This window comes from Pongo pygmaeus, chromosome 11 (genome assembly GCF_028885625.2).
Source record: "Pongo pygmaeus isolate AG05252 chromosome 11, NHGRI_mPonPyg2-v2.0_pri, whole genome shotgun sequence".
Taxonomy (NCBI): domain Eukaryota; kingdom Metazoa; phylum Chordata; class Mammalia; order Primates; family Hominidae; genus Pongo; species Pongo pygmaeus.
Window position 1 is genome coordinate 106,322,648 of NC_072384.2, and position 16,882 is coordinate 106,339,529.

Here is a 16,882-nt window from a genome sequence, read left to right on the forward strand (position 1 = left end):
CCATTCCAGCCTTCCATACTCCTTTTGCTCACTCATTAGCTTCTCTGCTCCTCACCCCTCTCCCTCACATTAGACTCCAGACAAGCTGAACTGCTCAGTGTCCTTACACAAACCACGAGGTATCCCAACTGCTCATGCTGCTTGCTTCACCTGGAACACCTCCATTTCTCAATGTCCAAACACCGCCCATCTGTGGATGCTCTGTTCCCATCACTTTACTCAGGGCTGGGCGCAGTGGCTCACACCTGTAATCCCAGCACTTCGGAGGCTGAGGTGGGTGGATCACTTGACATCAGGAGTTCGAAATCGCTCTCCTCCAGAAAATTTGCTCTATCCTTTGGTTGCAAATTATGTCTTCCTGACTTGAGCTTACACAGCATTTTATTCTACTAGGCAGTTGACAGTGTCTTTCTTGTTTGCACAGATGGTTATGCAACACTCTCCTACTAGGTGGCAAAATTCTTTGGGTGTAGACCAGTTGTGATTCATTCTCATGTGTCTCACTGTCCCTAACACAAACTGCCCAAAAATATAACTAAGTGTATAAAAATGAATGGAAGGTCAGAAAGACAGAAAACTGGAAAGATGGAAGAAACAGCAATAGCATACTACCATAAGGTTGACTGAAATTTCAGGGTGCTAAGTGATGAGCTTCATCTTTCCATCACAGGGATTTGAAGTCGGAAAAATAACTGACTATAGTCACATGTTAAAGAGGACTTTTCCAAGAAGACATTTCTGTGAAAGGAACAAAATAACATCACTGATATGGTCTGACGTGTCTCAAATTCATGTGCAGAAATGTAATCCCCAGTGCAAGTGTTGAGAGGTGGGGCATTTTAGGAGATGTTTAGGTCATGAGGGCTGTGCCCTGATCAATGAATTAATGCCACTGTAAAAGAGTTTGATGAGGAAGTTTGTCCCTCTTTGCCCTTCCGCCCTCTGCCAGGTGAGAACACAGTATTACTCCCCTATGGAGGACACAGTGTCTCAGGAGCAGCCCTCACCAGATGCTGGTGCCTTGATCTTGGTCTTCCCAGCCTCTATAACTGTCAGAAATAAATTTTGGTTCTTTATAAATTACTCAGTCTCTGGTATTGTGATAGCAGCACAAAACAGGCTAAGAAAACCACCTTAATGTTTAGACCCACATATTGCTGGAAGGTACAAATTAATGCAAATAAGGTTTTTAAACAATACAGGGTTAAAAAAAAAAAAAAAAAAAAAAAAAAAGAAACAGGTTTTACTTTGTTGCCCAGGATGGTCTTGAACTCCTGTGCTTAAGCAATTCTCCTGCCTCAGCCTCCCAAATGTGCTAGGATTACAGGTGTAAGCCACCATGCCCAGCCAATACAGGCTTTTTAAAGAACTATTGTTAGGCCGGGCACAGTGGCTCACGCCTGTATTCCCAGCACTTTGGGAGGCCGTGGGCAGATCACCTGAGGTCATGAGTTTGAGACCAGCCTGGCCCAACATGGCAAAACCCCATCTCTACTAAAAATACAAAAAAATTAGCTGGGTGTGGTGGCGCATGCCTGTAGTCCCAGCTACTCGGGAGGCTAAGGCAGGAGAATTGCTTGAACCCAGGAGGCGGAGGTTACAATGAGCCGAGATCACACCAACTGCACTGCGCTCTAGCCTGGATGACAGAGCAAGACTCTGTCTCAAAAAAAAAAAAAATTATCGTTACATCTTAATGAGGCAGAAGAAAGAACAAGGAGGTGCAGGTATACTAAAGGGGAATTAATAAAAATATATTATCTTCTAAACTCCAATTTTTGCTTCCACTCACAATCCACAGGATCTCAGCATTACCACTTTAAAGATGTTGCCTCAACAAATATTACACTAACAGGCTTGTCTCCTAAGGCTACTATTTTTTTCTTAATCAAGAACTTAGTCAGCACAATCTCAAAAGTTTGTGCAGAGACTTAGAAAGGAAGCAACCTTAAGTAGAAAATAACAGAAGAGCTTAAAATCAGCTACTACCATATAACCGAAGAAACAGAACGATCCATTTCAAGCATCCTCCATACCTTGTCAATCTCCAGTGCAGAGAAATGGAAAAAGTTCTCTTATTGTGGCCATTTTACTAGTACTGTAGCCATCTGCTTCTAGCCTCAAAATGTTAACTGCTTTTAGAGAAACAAAGGACAATTTTAAAATGTACCTTAAACATGCCTGGGTTAGAGACCAAGGAAAACAAGTTCAACTGCTCCACAAAAATAAAAAAAAAATTGGCTGGGCATGGTGGCTCATGCTTGTAATTCCAGAAATTTGGGAGCCCAAGGCAGGCAGATCGCTTGAACCTAGTTGTTTGAGACCAGCCTGGGCAACATGGTGAAACTCCGTCTCTACAAAAAAAAATACAAAAACTAGCTGGGGGGGTGGTGGCACATACCTGTGGTCCCAGCTACTTGGGAGGCTGAGGTGGGAGGATCACCTGAGCCCGGGAGGTCGAAGCTGAAGTGAGCCAAGATGGCACCACTGCACTCACCTAGTGACAGAGCGAGATCCTGTCTCCAAAAAAAAATTTTTTTTAAGTGAAACTCTCTAAAGAACATGTGGTCATAAGAATAGCTTGAGTCTGGGAGGTGGAGGTTGTAGTGAGCAGTGATCATACTATTGCACTCCATCCTGGGCTACAGAACGAGCCTCTGTCTCAAAAAAAAAAAAGGTTACTAATTTTTGTATGTGAATTTTTGCCTCTATGTGTACAACAAAACCATTTACACTAGAGCTTCCCTCAGCAACAAAAGATAGTATTAGAAAGTTGAAAAACAATTCCAAGTAAATAGTTGTTAGTATCTGCGTTAAGCTGTTCTTGCACTGCTATAAAGAAATACCTGAAGCTAGGGGTGGCGGCTCATGCCTATAATCCCAGCACTTTGGGAAGCTGAGGCAGGAGGATTGCTTGTACCCAGGAGTTCAAGACCAACCTAGGCAACACAGGGAGACTCTATCTCTACAAAAAAACAAACAAAATTAGCCAGGTATGCTGGCATGCACCTGTAGTCCCAGCTACTCAGGAGGCTGAGATGGGAGGATCGCTTGAGCCCAAGAGATCAAGGCTGCAGTAAGCCATGGTGATGCTACTGCACTCCAGCCTGGGCAAGAGAGTGAGACCAGAAGGCAGAAGGTAAAGGGGGAGCAGGCACATCACATGGCAGGAGCAAGAGCAAAAGAGAGGGGTGGACGGTGGGGGTGGGGTGGGGATGGTTGGGTGTGCCACACTCTTAAACAATCAGATCTCATGAGAACTCAACTATCGGTAGCACAGCACCAAGACATGAGGGATCTGCCCCCATGACCCAAACACCTCCCACCAGGTCTCACCCCCAACACTGTGGATTACATTTCAACTTGAGATTTGGGTGAAAATATTCAAACTATATCAATGCCTTAAAGAACAAAAGTGTCCCAGCACTTTGGGAAGCCAAGGTGGGAGGACTGCTTGAACCCAAGAGTTCAAGACCAGTCTGGGCAACATGGTGAGACCCCCATCTCTACAAAAAAATAGAAAATTAAGGGCTGGGCATGGTGGCTTATGCCTATAATACCTACACTTTGGGAGGCTGAGGCAGGAGGATCGCTTGAGCCCAGGAGTTCAAGACCAGCCTGGGCAACATGGCAAGACCCTATCTCTAAAAAACAAATAATTAAAAAAAAAAATCCAGGCGGGGTGGCACATGCCTGTGGTCCCAGCTACTTAGGAGGCAGAGGTGGGAGGATAGCTCAAGCCAGGGAGGTTGAGGCTGCAGTGAGCCATGATTGCACCACTGCACTCCAGCCTGAGAAACAGAATAAGATGCTGTTTCAAAAAAAAAAGTTTCTTCGAGTTCTGTATTGTTTTTTAATTTTGGCCATAAAACATGAAGTTGTTCTTATATTTGTGAAACTATGAAAATGAAGACAGAAGAGGCTTCTGATTTAAAGAAATAGAAATTGGCTTGTAAGACTTCCATTATAGCATGTAACAATTTCAAATGCAAATTCTGGTTGAACTTCAAGGCTGGATACCATATCAAAAATCACTTTGGATACAATTTGATTGATCCACAGCTATTACAAATATTAATTTATTGTTAGTTCAACCATAAAAATCATGAATATATCTGCCTAGAGTTATTGGTGAAACACAAGATATTAAAAAATACTGTATTCAAATAAAGGCAGAAAAATACTTACCCTGGATTAGTAGCTTCCATCAATATCCCAGTATAGAAAATTAAACTAAAAACAAGGCTACTTCACAGCAAGATTTATTAATACATCCAAAAGAAAGAAAGAAAAATGATTTTGTCACACTATATACAGATAATACATACAGTGTTTCATACACATATTACATCAGTTTTTACACAAGAAAAATATACATAAAAATGTAAACTTTTGTATACAAAAACCCTTAAACAAATTAAACAAGGACCAGATAACAAAAGGAGACCAATTCATTATTATTTCATCAAATTTTTAAAACAGTAATACAGTACATTCATTGAGATATATATGGAAAATGTGAGCCATCTCTTCTCGTTTAAAGGGAAATTACAAACCAAAAGTCAATCGCCTCCCAAAATGTGGTCTCCCCCAGCAATGCCGCACCCAATGCCACAAGTATGCCTCTCCACCAGAACTGGGGGCTCTTACCAAAACCTGCCCATCTCCTCATCTTGCTCCTACAGTCTGTGCAGAAACAAGTGGCTCCTAACTTTTGTGCATATAATTAAACTCGCAGCCACTATGAACACAAATACAGAGGAGAGATTCTCAGTTTGTAAGTTCCCTTTAAGGGGCTTTTATATTTTTGTATTTCTTTTTAATGCATGGCCGGTTAAACATACTTGTGTGCCAAGGTGAATGAGAACACTGAAAAAGAAGGGCTTTGAGAACCGCTAGTCCTTGCTACCGTGCAGTTTGTTAGAAGAGATTTTAAAACTGTCCAACCTGTCTCATTTGCTGGTTTCAAATAAGCTACCTCACCTTTGATTTCCCACTGCAACTTCGTTTCAGCTTACACTTCAGTACTCTAGTTGTTAGTACCATACAATCGCCAAGAGGCTTTTTGTTAAAGGCTACTTCTGATATCAGGTTCCAGCTAAGCTACTCGGTAAAATGGCTCAAACCCCAGCCTCTCTATTTTAGTCTTCAGGAGTACTCTTACTTCACTGTTTTCTGTAACATCTTACAATTTAGGACTGTCCATCTACCTTCCTCTCTCTGCAAGTTCTTGAGATGTAATCTGCTGCCAACTCTTCACAAAATAAAATAATATTTAATAGTTCTTCCTTAATAGTCTTGCATTCAGTGTGTCAAATTGATGTACTAATGAAAAATACCTGAAACTGTGGGGAATAAGAATTAAATCTATTTCAAGCACATGCAACTTGCAACTCGCAAAAAAAAAAAAAAAAAAAGAAAGAAAGAAAAAAGAGTTTGGGAGGGCCCTTAACTAAAATGTCCTTAAGACAGCTTCATGAGAGAGCTGCCTTCTTTCAAATTTGAATTTTGAACAAGGCAAAATAACAATTAGGTGATATATTTCCCTGCAGCATGAGAGTCGTTAACTTCCCCCAGGCAAAATGATCTCAATAATCATTATTTATTAATGAAAGGAGGAGGCAAATTGGTGAATTAAGTTGATCTAGGAGATGGTGGCTGACATACACTAATGGAAATATTAGGATTGCTTTATAAGAGAAATAAACAGTCTGGTCTGTGGAACATCTCCACTTCAGAGAGAGGAAAAATGCACAAAGCTCCTCAAGTGAATCTCCAGCTCTTTCTTACTCTCATGGGACAGATGGCATTTTTAAAACGACAGTCTCCCTTTCAGTTAAGAAAAACACAACAATAAAAGGAAAAGGAAGATAAATAAATAGTGTGTGGATGTCTTTAGATGAGACTTTAAATGTTCTTTAAATAACTTTTGATAATGTATTTTAAATCATTACATACAACTGCCACTGCAGTGACAATATTCCAGTAGGGGCAGCATTTTGCTAAATGTAAAAGATTGCCATTTAAAACTCATACATATACATGTGTATATACAGTTATATCAACACTATTTATATACATATATGTCTAGAGAGCAATATTTCATTGCCTTTGAATATCTATATATCTACTCCCACAATATATACTAGAGATATACTGTGTGAGTACATACGAAAGCATATGTACACATGCTCTGACATGTATATATACACTTTTGTCTGTGTGTGCATAAGAGCTTTAAAGGCACAATATATAGGGATGCAAGTTTTCTAGAGAGCTGCAGCAAAGTTAATACAGAATGTCACAAACTGAGAAAAGTCAAAAGGAAATACAGCAGAATTCATCACACAGGAATTCATCAAAGCAGTTTCATCATCAGAAAAATGAGTTAGTTACAGAATTCAAGAGGCCAACATGTGACCTTGTATGCTTTTCATTAAAATGTAAATGGTGAAGTTATGATTAAACTACAAAGCAAATAAAAATATGTAAATGACAAATTAATGACAGTAAGTGTGGAAAAAAACCTAACACTAATATCAATCATAAAATCATAATTATGTTCTTTTGTAATTTAAGTAAAATGTCCCCAAATTATTGAGGTAAAACTTTCAAATTTGTTTTATTTGAAGGTTGGCTTTCTGTTTGTTTTTGAGACAAAGATGAATGCCCAAGTCTCAAAATTCCTATTGATAATATTACCAAAACTTGTATCTTCTGGGAAAATTTCAGAGATAAAGATCTTTAAAAGAAATAAAAGAGAAGTTGATGAAATATGCTTAAGCCAAATGCTTCTGGCTAGAAGAGACAGAATTAAGGGGAAAAAAACCACAATGATGTGATTTTTTTTTTTTTTTAAGTGATGAGAGACTGACCAGTAGAAGGTGGTGAAGATGAAGAACACTGGAACTGGCAAGTAAGAACTGTTCAGACAAGCATTCATTGTGTAATATCCATAAACAAGACTATAATCCAAAGGACTTCCATTTTAGTATGTTCTGATGTACTCTAGACTGTCACCTCCTCTGGCTTACAGAATAATCCAGAACTTTCCATAGACATTAATCTTGCTTAACAAAGGCTGTTTACCTATTATACACACACATTTTTAAGGGAAATATATGTATATAGCTTTATCTATACACACACATATACATACGTGTATATATAGATTTATACAAATGTATAAATAAACATAATACTTTTCAATCTTTCCATTGACAAGGCAAGTTCACATTCAGCAAAGTGCCACCACATCCCATATACACATCTCTGTACAGATATACACATAAGGGTCTGTTTTCACCCTTCAACCGGGAGAATTTTTTCTAGCAAATCCCATTAACCAGCAACTGAAGGGAGAAATGGCACCAGTACAAACTCCCTTCTTTCATTTGCATGCATATGTACAAGAAATATGCAGATTTTAAAAAAAAATCCCAAAACAAGAGTGAATGAAACCCGGAGATGCTGCAAAAATACAACTGTAGAAAAGAACAGCATATAGAGCTTTCCTAGATCTTCACTATATCTAAGATGAAGTAAATGATGCTCAAGAGACAACTACAAATTCAGGTATATTATCAGAAGTTGCTTTGACATATTTCAAAGTACATGATTTTTTAAGTATTAAAAATAAATGTCATTGGAACATTTAATAACAACTCTACTTTTGACTATTTCAGACCACCAGATACTCCAGTAATAAATGTATAGCAAAATAACAACTTAAAACTCAAAGGGATGTATTTTTTTTAATTCCATATGAATCAGGGGTAGCACAATTTTTCCTATAGCTAAAATATGGGGATGGGAGCACTCTTAAGTTAATAAATAACAGAAGAACTGAGTAAAAGTTTTTTGAAAAATTTTGGAAATAAATGAAATCACCCCAGCTTTGAAATATGCACGGTGAAATGATCCCACCAACTCCTTAAACAAAGCAGCCCCTTCCAAAAATTCTTTATGAAAGGCCTATACTTTTTCTTAACTTCACCAAGAAAAGATGATCAACAATATTTTCTTACTCGAATATAAAGAAATCTATAATTAACATAAAAAAGGTTCAATAGATCTCTGGTCCCATCACCACAATAGATAAACACAGCTCAAGTCTGGGGCTGTCTGTCTCCCTCTCTTATTTTTATGCTCGAAAGTGAGAGGCTGATCTTAGAACCTCCTGCTTCTCATGTCATTTTATGAACATAGCATAATATAAGTTAATCCAAAGGTTAACATAAAATGCACATGATATCAGAGCTAGCCTTTTAACATAAGACAACATAATGATTAATTTGGTGTATTTATACAACAGAGACAATGAGAAAGTAACTCCAATACCCTCAACTAAATAAATCATGTTTCTACAATACATTCGGTTACCTTTATCTATTTTTATATAAGCACACATTCATATCTCTCACACACGTGCCCCCAATGTATATTTTTGCATGTGTGTAAAAAATACAGACATATACATGCACACGAGTAATTTAATTCTATTTTAAAGTCACAGTGGGAATTCCTTAGTGAGGAGGGATAAAAAGTTCCTGAATAAGACACTGAGAACATCTAGATTTATTATTTTCTCTATTTTACTTCCCAACTTACAGAATAAACTGTAAATTAAAGAATAAATCCATAGGAAATAAAAGAGGTCTTACAAACTTAGTTTACAAATTCCAGCTACAGTAGTTGGAGTTTTACTTGATCTATGTATTTCTATGTACCCTGTAACTAAGCTTCTAGCCATCTTAAGTGTAAACCACAGATCATTTACTAAAGAACATGATTCTCAACAGTTCTAGGAACAGTTATAAATGGTCTAAAGGTGTTCTACATTTTGAGGCCCCAGGATATCCTTTTATTTTATATATCTGCAAGGTAGCAAAGGATAGCTATACACCTTGACACGGCAGAGATCCAGTGTAAAAAGGTGCTTCACTAGTTTGTTTTGTCAAAAAAAAAAAAAAAAAAAAAAAAAGCTCATATATATTTAGCTATTAAACACATAGGCAACATAATTCATTACACTCAATACAGCTTTAGTATAAAACTTATAATTTATGAGGTGATGTTAATAGCATAAATTAATATACCTTTTCTCTTAAAATCTACAATAAGTATTCTGAAAGCTCATTGGGGAAGGAAATTTTTAAATAAAAGTTTTAAAGCTGTGCGTGATGGGAAAGGATTCTGTATTCTGAAGCTGAGATGAGAGCCTGGAGGAGAAAGGAAAAAGTCCTATGCAAGACACTGTGGGCTACAAAACCAAATGTTTCCTCTTTCTTCCGCTCTCTTCAATGATGAGTCACCTTTAGTTTCTTTTAAAACTATTTTCTTATTTTAAAAACTGCCCTAATTTCCACAAGGAATCCCTGAGACATACTCAATACTATACAGTGAAAAGAACTATCACTGTTGAGGAACAGATTCAACCCTTCCAAACAGATGAAGACAATGTCAACAAGTGTCAGACTTCCCATCATTTCAGCACTAATCCACTGAAGCCAACTGTACCTTAATGATGCAGGTTGGAGTCATTTTATGGCAAATCAGTCTATTCCCCCAAGTAAAACCAATGGTGTGGCATTTAGCTGCACTGGAGCCTTCTGCACTGCGTGTTGAAAATTTTTCCAAGGGGAACTTTGGGTGCATATAGAGCTTTACTTCAGTGGTCCCCAGCTTAAAAAACAAACAAACAAAAACAAACAAACGAAGAAAAAAGAAACAAGTGAAAGAAGAGGATTCTATGACTCTTCGGCCGGGATGGGTACAGATCATGTGTGCGTGTGCATTCTTCAAGACTGTGGTGGGCAGAGGCAAGAAGGCGAAAGAGAAGATGGAAAGCTGTGCTGCCCTATGGAGCTCACTGAGCGTTAGATTTTTCTCTTATACGAGTATTGTTCTAAACTTTAGATCACTAAAAACTGCTGTTCAAAGTAGCCAAACATCCCCAGTATTGGGGAACATAGGGTAAAAAAAAGTCATACCCAATTTGCTTGCTCTCTCTCTGAAACGCCACATTTCCTCTTATTAGCTCTGTATCACAGTGCAGAGAAAAACTAACAAAAAAATAAGGGCTGAAGTGAAAACAGAATTTTTGCTATTTAGAAATAAGGCTCCCTAAGTTTGACCCACAACTGCAGCATTAATGACACTGTTTATTAGAAGAGACATAACTATTCATTTATGTTTTATGTTTTCTTTCCTAATTCATTAGTCAGGGAGAAATGCTTAACAGATATCCAAACATGTCCTTCACTGGTATTTTATTACAAATTATTGGAAAGGTAGTATTTAAAATGTTACTTTAATCTACTAAACATGATTCTGGTTTCCTCCAGAATATAGGAAAATTTATAAAGATGTTAAGACATTATTAAACTGTTTAACTTTTCTACAGAATGCCAGTGAAGATTCAGTTAATGTACTGGGAGGGGGGAAACATCTATGTTCTTTCATATATATATATAAAACTCTCCACCCCCGAGAAATATATTTTTTGTCAGGAAAAAAATCCTTGGAACAATGTAAATACTGGTAATAAAAGAGATACAAATGAGGACTGTTCAGTATGACTAAATTTTCTTTCAAGGAATCCTCTAAATTGCCTCATTAAACTGGAGAGTTCTGTTGACTATTTAGAAGACCATAATATTAGATTTCTATATATACCAGATTAAGAACAGAATTTTAAAAGAAGTCTGAAAAGAAAGATGAAGAAACTGAAAACTAATTTTTAATGAATATCAAACCTCTTAATAAGTTTAGTGTTAATATACTCATCTTTTAGCAATACCAACCCATAGCGACCTTCTGAACTAACCTGGAGGGGATTGCCTTACACGTGCACTGCTGACCGATGATGCCCACTGACCATCACCAGCACCCCTAGGATGCCAAGGCATGGCAAAGACGGCGGGCAAGCATCAGCAGACTGAACACACGGCATTTACTAGATATGCTCAAATTCTAATCCCACTTTATAAAAACAGAATGGTATACAGGTCAACAGAAAGGTCAATTCTTTCATGTAAGAAGAAAACTGTATGGACAGGGCACTTCTGTGCATCCCAAACATGGTTTCCTTCCTAATCAAAGAGTTGTCTTTGCCACTGTGGACCGTGATCACAGATTGAGAACAAGCTCTGATAAGGAAGAGCTTTAGTGTCAGTCACAGAAAATGATTCTTAACTTTCACGTGAGAGATTGGGCTTATTTAAAAATAAATCTTATAAATAATTATTTGGCAAAGATAAAGTATCAGCTTTCTTTAGCCTTAAGCCACTAAAGACAGTAACACCAATTTTAAGGAAAAAAAGTAATAACCTCACTTTCCAACTTGCTCCCCATGCCTACTATTTGTTTCTGATTAAATTATAGTCTTCTCATAGAGGGACACTAGACACACCACACTGCCTGCCAACATGAAATTGCTCAGGAAGTCATTTATAAAGCAGTTATATCACACATGGTAGGTCACCAGAGAAAATAATCCTTTGCTGTCTAAGCTATGTGACGATAATTAGAAAATTTTTCCATTGCATAGTCTGTCACTTGGTGGGTTAAGTATAATTGCTACTTACTATTATGAGTTGTTTACTAGCTACATAACCTACCCAGATGTGCAAATTGCTAAGCCATTTTTACAGAAGAAAAAACAATGTCTTAAGTACTTTAATTAAAATAATATTAATAATTATGTAGAGAGAGTAAAGGAGAAAAAGCCCATCTTTTCTTCAGATACTACTGATCACAGCCAGTGAATATCACACATTAGAATGGAATTCAGATTCTCAGAGCACAGAATGTATCCATTAACTGCAGCAACTTTGTAAATTAAATCACAGTAACACAATCTAACTGGCCTTTATAAATAGTCCCAAAGAACTGCAGAAACAGAGTGAAACTTCTTTGCCACTATTTCTCCTGGGTTCAACACTAGAATAAAAGCTAGTTTCTACCTATTTAGGACCTTATATAAGATTTGTTTTTCATTCCAGTATTGCCTTGTGATAGCATAAATGCTATTTTAAAAGATACTAATTTTCATATTTCTGGAGTAAAAGACACTTCATTCCTTTCTATACATATTAATAGCAAAGTTACTACTAATAGACAAGAATGGCTCTATTAAGTAAAAGAAAAACACAGATCTCTCTGGGCTTACAGATGTTCTCCTCTCTTCCAAAAAGGGACTCATAAGAAACAGCAAGAGCAAAGCAAATTGCAAACTTTGTTATCTGTTTTGAACTAGATAAAATAGAGGAAAAGTTTGTTGTTGATAATTCCTCAACCACTTTCCTCAGCTTTCATCATGGGCATCCAAATGAAAATGTATTTACTCAAAGTTTTTGGTGTGAAGCTGTAACTAGCAACATTCCTGATAATTTCATGCCTCCTTACTAGAAAGCAGAGAAGGGCTTTTAAATGCACATAAAACAGAAAATTGCAAACAATAAAATGTGCAACTTACTGCAAACTCAGCTTTGTATCATAACTGAAGAATTTCAAGCAGCTAACATGAGGGGACAAGTAGACAGAAAAAGTTCAAATCGACTACCCACGACTTTCCCTTCCTTGTCAAAGGGCTGATGAGGAAGTAAATGTGCTGCTCTGCGACAATCTTTAAATACACAATGGAGACTAAACTGAACTGCTGGGAATGGACAGTTATCTAGTGATGCTTATGATGGTTGTGAAAATAGTTTAACAAACTAAATGACATTTTTGAGCAGAGGTAACTACTCGTGACCACTTCATTACAGTACGTTAAAATAAAAAAGCTTACTAATATAGATTCACAGGTGAGAAATATTCAAATTATCTGTTCTCACCATTCAGAATAGAAATTTATGGTGATACCAAATATAATTTTGCTTTATGACATAAGTTATAATTTAGAAATTTTGCACTCTGCAAAAAAGGCAAAGCTATTAAAAATAAATCTTCCAATCAATTACCATGATTTTAAAAAAACTAAATATATTACAAACATATTTTTGGCCCACAAAAAGAAACATCAATAAATACAAAATAGGGCATATAATGATTTCATATAGTCATGTGACATTTCCCCTCCATAACCTCAGGCACGTGGTATCTGCATAATGCCTGCTGATCACCATCATTCCTTTAAAAAGCAGAGAAAGAAAAGCTTTCAAAAGAAGGGACTGGTTAGAACTAGCATGGCATAAAGAGATTACATACAGGAAGTAGGAAAATACATCCAATCGTTACCTACTAGAAAGGAATTAAGATCAAATATTCCCTGACAAATGAATTATTGAACCACATCAATAGGTATGTTCTCTCTACTTAACTTTTAAAATACATATATATGTGAATTAGACTAGACTCAGGTATAAATAGCCAATGGTATCTCAAGGGACAGTGAAACTACTCAGCAAAAGCAGAGTAGAGATGCCTTTAAAATCTAGTTCCACCCTTCTCTGGGGGGGGAAAAAAAGGTAGGCAAGAAACCTCACAAATTCATTTCAGAGTCACGAACTTCCTAAACTACCCCATATGATTTTTAACCCCTAAAATCCTGGTATTTTAAAAACATTTCCCAAAACTATTTTCAAATTTACCTAAACCCAAGTACTTAAATTATTTTAAAAGGACCAAAGGGCGAATAAAATTTATATCTAATTTCCATATTCTGCTTTGAAAGAAACTTTAAAATGTGTATCCTTCAGATATTACACATCACTTCACAACTGGTACACTGATTCTACGAGTGTCTTCAACATTTTACAAATCTTACCAAAGAATCACTACTGTAAACATGAAAAATTCAAAAGCAAGAGATGGATCAAGGAGTTCACAGATCCCATCTTTTCAAATCTATCTGACCTATCCTGCTTTTTCACATCAAAATACTTTCTTTAATTACATCTTGCAAATGTATTCCATGAGAGAGGGATTTAGAAACAAACACATGTCTGAAAAGACAAAGTGACCATCAGGCCCCAGAACCCCAACAGCCTGCAGTCATCCCAGGCAAGCTTTTCAGGACATCCCTACCTCACTGACGGGAATCCAAGCTTTCTATGTTCTGTTTCTTCTTGGGCTAACTTTCAGCAGAAAAAGGTTGTGCTACTCACACGACCAGCCCACCACCCTCCCTATTCAGGAAACTTGAGGAAAAGAAGGACCAACCTTATTAGGATTGTGAGATGTAGGAGAGGAGAAAAGTAAGAGTTTTATACTCATTAAGGGGGGGGAGGGACAAAAAAAAAACCAAACTAATGGGACAGCTGCTTCCTGCACTGCACAAAAACACACGCGTGGGCACACGCATACTCACAGGCAGTCAAAAGACACATTTTTTTCTTTTAGTTAAACATGATCACAATTACGAATGGAATCCTGGCCTCACTGTGGTGTTTAGCAGTTGGTGCTAGGTCAGAGTCTTGACCTGCCACACACCATTTGCTGTCTCTTATACAGGAACTCAATTAATAAGATCATTCTATCTAGAACCACCTATGTAAAAACCTGGCAATAGAATGGAAAGCATTGATCTGAATACTAGGAAATAGTAAAGGGCACTGGTATTCTGAGGTATCTTCCACTTCTAGGACTTGCTGCTAAAAATCAATCCTATCCAGTCACTGTGCTGAACCACTAAGGAAACCACTGGGGCGGAGTGGGCCTGCCAGGAGGGAATGAGCACCAGTGCTAAGGAGCACATGTGAACACTGTAGCGAGGTCCACTGCAGGGCCACTCATTGAACTGGGAAGGGGGGTGCCCCTCTGATCCCCATCTGTTATATCTTCTTTAGGAAAAGGGGAGAGGGGTGCTAAAGAGGAAACAAAGATAGAAAACACTGGGTTCCCCACCTGCCTGCAAACACACAGACACCCTCAGTTAGGGGAGGGAAAGGGAGAAGATGCATTATTGGTACTTGTAGCTGTGGCACCTGTTACTGTGAAGCCTGTAGGAGGGGCTATAGAGCTGTGGCTGGGCTGCAGGTCCTTAGGAATGCCACTGTGAGAACTCAGCTGGTGGCCAAAGGCTGCGCTGAACTGAGGGAGTTGCTGCTTGGGAGACGTGGAGGCCATTAGTTCAGCAGAAGGCCCCATGCCACTGAAGCTGGTCTGTGGTAACCCCGGAAGCACACTGGAGCTGCTGGGGGTCACGGTGGCGAAGGCAGGCTGTGTGGTCTCTGAGTTCGAAGTGGTGGGTGGCGTGGATAGGGAAGTGGAAAGAAGATGTCCATCTGCGCCGAGAAGGTTGCTAAATGGAGAGGGGTCTCCAAGGTTGACGGGGAGATTGCCCCAGTGAGTTCTGGGGTTTACCACGCCTCCAAGTGGCACCTCAAGTTGGGTTGGGAGCAAGTGCTGCGCCATGATGGGCATCTCTGCTGAAAAGGTAGCTGCCATATTATCACCAGAGTACGATGTTGTGTGGGGAGAGGTGATATGGTCACTGTAGGGAGACGGCACATGCTCACTATCATAATGGCTTCCATGGGGTGAGGAGTGTGAGTGATCACTGCTGTATTGCTGTCGTGAGGTGATTAGGTCATCTGCCTTGCTCAGCAGCTGGGCAGGATGTGGCCTCTGGGAGGCATGGCTGCCGTCATGAAGTCCATGAAACTGTCCTGGGAAGGCTCTCTCCCCAAGTGCACTCTGGCTGATCAGAGTGGCAGAAGTAAGGCCAACGTTGGCTGGGGCAGAGAACTGCCCCTGGATCTGCCCTGCCAGGGGTGTAGGTGGGTTTGACAAGGTAGCAGAACGGAGCAGGTTCTCATCCAGCTCTAGACTAGAAAAATTATCATGTACTATACGCCCATTCAATAGCTCCCCTAGGTCTGTGTTCACCTCTCGGCTCAAGGATTGTATTCCTGAAGCTCCAGTACCTGTGGAGAACACCCCTATTCCTCTATCTGACAACTCCTGGACTGGCACACCATCTGACTGGGCAAGGACCCCAATGGTACTCAGGCACTCGAGAGAAGTTACAGCCTGCAAGGCCCGTTCAAGCTCCTCAGCCTCTTCGGTAGTTGGGAGGAGGTCTCCATTCTTCCCTGAGTCAACAAAAGCCATCAACAATCAGTAGAGCTTTTACCAGTTCTACATCACAAAAATCATACATTTGAATTATTTTAAACAATATTCTATTTAAAAAGAGTCCCTCTTGAAAAGAAAAGTTTCCAAGATTTTGATTGGAGGGAAAAAGTGAAATGATGGTCTGCAGGACAGGGTCTGAAACGTCAGCTATCTAGGAATTTGAATCACCATCTTCAGTTGATTTACTGAAAACCATCTCAAAAACCATCTTATCAAAGTACTAAATTCTTAAGAATTCTAAGGATTACAAATTTAAAACTCATGGTGACTATGTGATTATATGTGTTTTTAACCTAAAATTATATTATCATCATTAACATAGAAAACATATATCAACTTGGATTTGAGACAAAAGGCTGTGTAGAACAGGTCCACCTTGCCTGTTCTACTCCTGACTCTCCCAGCTGGAGGGCAGCTGTGGAAGGTTAAAACACAGAAATTCATATATCCATTTTAGCACAACACTAAGCTCTCAGTTCATTTCATGGGTTATCTTTCAAAATGCTTTTGCTTTACTGTCTAATCCTTTCCCCTCATTCTTTTCCCATTTCTTACTAATTTTCATAAAATGGAAGCCCATGGACCTACTTTGATTTCATTTCTAATATTTAAAAAATCTATTGTTAGGAACTTGATTAATCACCATGGAAATATTCGAATTTTAATGGCAAAAGAAACATTCTAAAAGTATAAAAGATTTCCCCTGAAAGCATGGGGGAATTGGCAGGATTAAGCAAACTTCGTTTTGGAAAAGTGCACTTCAGTTGAAGTACAGGGTGGGGTATAAAACTAGGGCAAG

The 16,882-nt window shown here is 38.5% G+C and overlaps 1 protein-coding gene across 8 annotated transcripts in view; it reads right to left on the minus strand.

The window, feature by feature from the left end:
• Nucleotides 1-4,246: 4,246 nt before the first annotated feature.
• Nucleotides 4,247-16,882, minus strand: part of INO80D (INO80 complex subunit D) — a 93,079-nt gene continuing 80,443 nt past the window's right edge. For all 8 annotated transcript variants that reach the window (XM_063647810.1, XM_063647808.1, XM_054478845.2 and 5 more), the window contains one exon: nucleotides 4,247-16,040. In XM_063647810.1, coding sequence (XP_063503880.1) covers nucleotides 14,875-16,040 — 1,166 coding nt within the window. In that variant the 3' untranslated portion in view covers nucleotides 4,247-14,874. The remainder of the gene's footprint in view (nucleotides 16,041-16,882) is intronic.